This window comes from Amblyomma americanum, chromosome 7 (genome assembly GCF_052857255.1).
Source record: "Amblyomma americanum isolate KBUSLIRL-KWMA chromosome 7, ASM5285725v1, whole genome shotgun sequence".
NCBI classification, from domain to species: domain Eukaryota; kingdom Metazoa; phylum Arthropoda; class Arachnida; order Ixodida; family Ixodidae; genus Amblyomma; species Amblyomma americanum.
The window spans coordinates 9,271,637-9,278,036 of NC_135503.1; the positions used below are offsets into that span (position 1 = coordinate 9,271,637).

The following is a 6,400-nucleotide window of genomic DNA, read 5'->3' on the forward strand; positions in this document are numbered from 1 at the left end:
GTCTGGAAGACGAAGTAACGAACGTTAGCTGTTTGGTAGCGCAATCTGTGGTCCATGCGATGTATTACCACGTGATTAGGCAACTTTTCTATACCTCACGGCGAGCGGGCGCCTACCGCCTTGTGAGCTACGAATATGACATCAATTAGATCATGCCATCATCGGGTAATTAATTATAAGCAACTAAACTTAAGCTTAATCATAAATAAATATTAACTTCATTAGTAATATTGGTATCTAACGTGTCCTACTCACCCAGAGGATTCCAAATATCTGATTCGTTTTATGATGACATCATTAACTACTGGGTCATAAGCGATTAAGTATAGTCACGTGACTAGTTAATTATTAAGTCACAAAATCAGTGACGTCACCAGTCAATCACCAATTCGATATACTAATGAGGTCACCAGTCAATCACCAATTGGATTTACTATGGGGGCCGCCATCTTGAATTCTGAAAATTTCATGCCGAAGGGAGCTGGCAGCAGAGCCCAGGAAATCGAGAAACGTGATGAATAGGAGCTCACGCTCTTAAAAGTATGCCTGTTTGCTCTCGGCGGCTACCAATAAGATTGTTTCACTCCCACTGCTGCAGTCCCAACGGAGACTTTTTCGTAACCCTTGACTTAAATTACCTGGGAGGCCTCGCATCTGTCCTGGTCTGGAGTGCTAAGCCATCTCCAGTTCTGCGCTAATAAAACAGAACGAATGCAATCCCCCAAGTTATATAGTCTTCAGGCGTTCAGCCGTTCCGGCCACTTCCAGCATTAGTTGCCAAGTCATGCCACTATGCAGGCTGATGCGCTATGACGCTATCGACTACACATTCACGTATTTTTACAAGTTGTTGTTTTGGAATCCATGCGCCTTCTTCTTCGTCATCGTTGCTCCTCTTCGTCGCAGGGAGCCACGTCAAGTACGAGAGTTGTGTGCAGAGCCGTAACAGCGGCCACTGGCAGGGCGCGGCCGGCGCTGCGTCGAGGTCGTCGTACGCGAGACGCAGTGTGGCCGAGTCCACCGTGTACGACACGCCGTGGGACGCACAGGCTGCGCTGGCCGCTGCCAACCAGACGGTGTCCGTAAGTGCGGCACCCTGGGCGAAGACGCACAGAAGCCTTCTGGTCCCGCCGCTCACTCTTGCTCTGAAAGCTCCGTTTTGGCCGATTGTTTGTTTGTATGCTCACTTTTATGTTAGCTGTTTGCAGAGAAAAAAAAAAAGGCGAGATGGAAGGTCCCCTATATGCCCTCAATGTAGTCTTGTGAACCACAAAGTCTGAGGATGTCTTGCGGCTTCCAGAGTGCATTGCGTTCAGTTTCTGAAGGAAAACAACAGTTGTCTGTTCTGATTGCTTAACTATATGGGTTCGTCCTTAATCTCAACGCATCCTCTGTCGTGCTTAACTTCAGTGCATGCTCTTTCGCGCTGATCGTACGACAACGATTCTGTCTTTTTCCCCAGATATACGACGGCAACTACTCACGACTCAAGGGACGTGGTTCCAACTCCCACCTCGCTCTCGACGCGTCTTCCTCCACTGACAAAAATCTGTGACGCCACTTAGCACGATGCCGTGATTTTATAACGTCGCACCTGTCTTCCTCTTTATAATACGCAGTGAGCGTTTGCGCATGCGCAAGTTTAACAAGAAGGAACGGGTTCCTTCAAGCTTACTTGATGCCGCTGAGATACATTTTTAGCACATTTACGTCCTCTTTCAACAGGTTTTGCGCCGCAAAACGCCCTTGTTTATATTTGATACTTTGCTTTGCTTTTTCCAGAGCAAGAATTTTTTACCACTCCAGAAAACTCACTGGAATGAATCTGCCTGCCGGCTTAAGCTCGTTTATTTCTTGCAAGATTTTTTTTTCTTTTGCGACAGGCCGAAACACATTATATGTATACCCTCTCAAGCTGCACTGTGCGCACGATATTCCTTTCCCCGACAATAGCTAATACCACTGGTAATGCCTATAAATTTTGCGCACGAGCCAAAGAGTGATAATTAGTACACAAAATGTTCATCGCAACCAACGTACGTGCGCTAAGTTAGAGAAAAGTCGTCGTGATACACTTTAAGCCTCCGAACGGAATTAAGAGCTTGGCTTGCCCGTTAATTTAAATAAAGCACATCTCCGTGTATATATGCCGAATTACTAAATTATACATAGCCGAACTGTTATGTATTTAATTATTTTGTGTCCGTGCTGTAAACATATCGATAGCCTGTTGATATTGTTCAAACGTGCGCGGTGTATTGAGCCTGCTTACAATGTTTGGAGAAAGTTAGACGTAAATTCTTGAGTCTTTGTACGTGTTCTATGCAAGAAAACTGTGTCTTGTGATGCGTGCCCTAGGTGTTTTTGTACGCACGTTTCCACTTTTTTAACGACTTAGCTACTTTTTCACAAAAATAAGCGCTTAAGCATTCCAAACATATCAGCTTGCACCGAAATTATCAAGCATTAAAGCCTTTCATTCATGCTGTTTTTTTAAACATATCGAAGTTCCTTCCTGCTATGTAGAGTTTGTGTCTTGTATGTTAAAGGGTTAACCCACGTGTTATGAGAAACTAGCAAAATCTATGTCCATAATTGATGCACTGGTGTAATCGTTTTGTGCGTGATAGCGTTAATTGTTTCAAACCTGACAAAAAAGTGCAGAAGTCTTGCTTCAGGGTAGGCTGAACACCATATAGAGAGGTTTCCTGTTAAGTAAGCATTTCGAAGCTAGCTGAAAAGTTAAACCAACTGCCGTCATTTCCTGCAAGAGCAGAAATCCTTGCTGAACCTCCCAAATAAGCCTGGAGGCAGTGGTATATCAGATGGCTAGAATTTCCGGCCTTTTGGGCTCTGAGTACCTCCGTAAGTTTTAAGACAAACTGTTAACTCTCTACGGAGGGCAATTTAAAACCTGAATGGTACACGTGCGTTAAGATGTTAACGACGAAGGCTGAAAACCTAGTGAGATCACTCCCTCCTTTATCCCTTCCCTTACGCGCAGTTCAGGTGTCTGACGATATGTATGACAGATATCGCGCTATTTCCTTTCCCCCCAAACCAATTTTCAATTTTCAATCAACAGATAAGCCTCCTTGCATTAGTCGAACTTTAATATTAAAAAATACACAGCTTGTTACGCTGTTCTGCAAATATAATGACGATGCCACCACTGTTAATATTTTCAGGGAGCGGAGTTTCTGCACAGCGTTGCAGACAAGACTGTTTGTTTCACACAGTTGTTTAACGACATAAAAAGTTTATACCGCAATAAATAGGGTTGTGGTAGAAGCTACAGCCAACGACAACCTAAAACAGAGACTGAAAGAACAAAATATAGCTTAAAGCGCTATGTCCGGTGATATGGCTGCGATGTTATGAAGCCAGATGTCCAGGGAACGTTACAGAATATCACGATGCCTCTCCTGTTGGATAAAAATGTGCTCCGCAAAGAATATTGAGCCATATGCCTCCAGTGTCGCCATAGAACTGTTTCTGACGTGTTTCAGTAGAATAACACGAGTCTGCCGTTTCCACTTAACCTAGAGCAGTGGGAATGGACCAGGAGAGTATTAAAAAGGTTTAGACATAGAGACGGCCGCCGTGAATTACTTAACACAAAAATCGCAGCTATTTTTAGATAACGATTCGTGCTGGGCTAACAAATGCAGACATTTAGTTTCAAAAGAAAACATTCGACGCCGGAGAATATTAACCGCTCCCTCGGAACACTTCCTCCCTTTACATCCACGATCTGCGGTCAGAGAACAGGCGGCTAACTATACGAGGGCTTAAGAAAGACAAGCTGCAACTCGCTCGCAGTCACATCTCATTAAGTAACCGAGTAGGTTCCGAAAAGTCGTGTTGTTTCATTTTTTTTGCGTTCTTCTCTAACTTAAATTAGACATTTAGTTTTTTCAAGAGGCCCGTTCGTAGCTTAGGCTACTGAAAACTTTCTTGTCCATTTCTAACGGAATAGGTTTTTGCGGGATTAGTCTCGTGTCCACCATTGAGCACAGCTATGCTACGGCAAATAGCTTCCTCAGCCATGACATAAGGCAGAGAGTCGTCGTATGGCTGGGATATATAAAGGACTGCTTCGCATGAAGCATCCCTTAAATCCACCGTTCCAGCTACTAATCCCCATAGCGAATAGCCAGCTCTTCGGATAGCGACAATATGCAACACTTCATTAGACAAACTTATGTCGGCGGCGACCGCAAAGACATGTGCATCTTCCATAAGGTTGTGATGCAATTCATTTACTGAAATAGCTAGGCCATGGTAATATATTTGAAAGCTAGGCCGTGACATATTTGAAACATGGGGGACCTTTGAGATGGCACCTTCATGTTATACGCAGAATTTGTAATTCAGACCTTCACGTTGTAATGCAGGTTGAGCTCAGTTAATACCGCCGCTCGAACTTGTAACGTTTTTAACTGGTCATGGCGTTCATTTCCGCTTGAAGTAGTCTTAAATCTTCAGTCAGATTAATCGTTACAAATATTTTAAGAATAGCCCGAATTAGCTTCAGAAAAGGTATCCTTATATAGGTAGGGTAACGACAAATTACGTTGAATTTAAACGCACAGCTATGTGACGCGCATTCATTTACATGTGGGCCTCGGCTATCGGACTCCATCGTTTTGCTCTCAATTTAGAACATATTACGGTTCGCCGTACCAGCAACTTCGTGCGAAAGCATCGAGTTCGCTCGTTAACATCAGCGCATTGAACTTCTTGAATCAATCCAGCTTGAAATTCTCCCCTCTTGCAAACGACGCACGCCTAGAGATGGAGCCCCGGGGAAATCAACTCCTAAAGGAGATAGATATCGTGTGAATTCAGAGGAACCGCTGCAAAAGGGCCACATTCCCTCGTCACGCAAACACATTCGAGTGGCAGCTCGACGATCGCGCTTCGGCCGAGTGCACACACACAAAAAAGAAAGAATTCGAATAGACACAGTCATTTGCGGTTGCCCTGTCTGAATAACGACATCGCATCCATCGTCCCCTCCACAAAGAAGTTTCTTTTTTACAATGCTGAGAGGGCCGTCGCCGCCCGAATTTGAAGAAGAAACGTCTGACTTGCTACCGATAAGAGCGGCCTCTGACAGAGTGAAGTGAAGGAAAATATAAAGAAAACAATATAAGCGGAAGCTGAAACAGCGTGGTTTAGAGTCGAATTCAAAAGGACCCCGGGAACAAATTCTGCTCACAGATATTTTTTTCCCTCTCTTCTCGCTTTCGCATATAAAACGTTGGAGACTGGAAGAGGCGGGAAGAAGGAAGGAAATATATCAGAGAGGAAAGAAAAGTTACAAGGGCTGCAGAGACAAGGTCCGGACGGCTCTTGTACCCTTTCTAGATTCGCTGTTTCTATTCCTCGAGTGCTATGTGAAAAAAAAAGTCGGATAAAAAACAACAAGGAGGGAACCACAGACACACTTTGCAGAGCGTCGTATGGCGCACTTCTCTATGTCCAAGCAAACCTCCACACGGGCGCCTCTACACTCACACAAGAAGCGCCGGAAGTGCAGAGCGCTTTCCTTCAAGCGTGGCCCATACATGCGCTGTGCCCGAGAATCTTGCCAATCTCAAGTTTTCAACTTGGAGCCCCATCTTGAACCGCTCTTTTTTGCGCTTTTCAATATGCCGCACTTTTTCGTTTCAATCAGACTGTAGCGCTTTTCTTTCCTTTATAATGTATTTGTGGCTCTTCTATGCCGGTGCGTAATGGCGATCGTGGTCTGTTATTTGCTACTTTATGTCTGTTCTTGGAAAGAAACCTTGCACTGGGCGTCGTTCCTCAAACGACAACGCTGTGAAAAAACATGAAATGGGCCGCTTCCACTTCCCACCCAATTTCTGTAGCCTTCACGAATCTGCTTTCTGTCGTCTCTCTCATACTTTTTTCTTTGGTTTTTAGCACAAACACTGGGCTTCTACAGTGTGCACTTATTTTTGTCTCAACTACATCCCGCTTCGTATTCTTTCAATGCTACTTATCATTTGTAACGAGCTGCTTTATTTCTTTAAGAAATGAGTTTCGTGTCCTGAGTCACTCTTTTAGGAAAAAAGGAGAATATTTTTTTTTCATTTTGCGCTTTCTTTTATCTAGTCCTCTCCTCTTCCTCGAGAGGCGCTAAGTTCTTCAAGCGTAACTGCATGGCTTTCTTTGTACGAGCTGTCAGCGATTCTTGGCGAAAGGACGTCTCTATTCAGTCTGGTGTACGTACTTATTTGCAACCGGGAGAAAAAACAAGCCGACTTTCATGTCTGCATTACTCTCAATGTCTGTTGTACGAAAAATAAAGTCGTCACCCAAGTGTAAATGTGAGCTCTCTGGACTCTCGGGCCGAACGTTAAAAAAAAAAAAGAGCAGAAACTACGTA

General features: G+C 44.2%; 1 protein-coding gene across 1 annotated transcript in view; it reads left to right on the forward strand.

Annotated features, from left to right (window-relative positions):
• Positions 1–4,943, forward strand: part of LOC144098408 (cell adhesion molecule Dscam1-like) — a 41,530-nt gene extending 36,587 nt beyond the window's left edge. The window contains exons 14-15 of the mRNA XM_077631018.1: positions 907–1,082; positions 1,463–4,943. Coding sequence (XP_077487144.1) covers positions 907–1,082; positions 1,463–1,555 — 269 coding nt within the window. The 3' untranslated portion in view covers positions 1,556–4,943. The remainder of the gene's footprint in view (positions 1–906; positions 1,083–1,462) is intronic.
• The last annotated feature ends 1,457 nt before the right edge of the window (positions 4,944–6,400 follow it).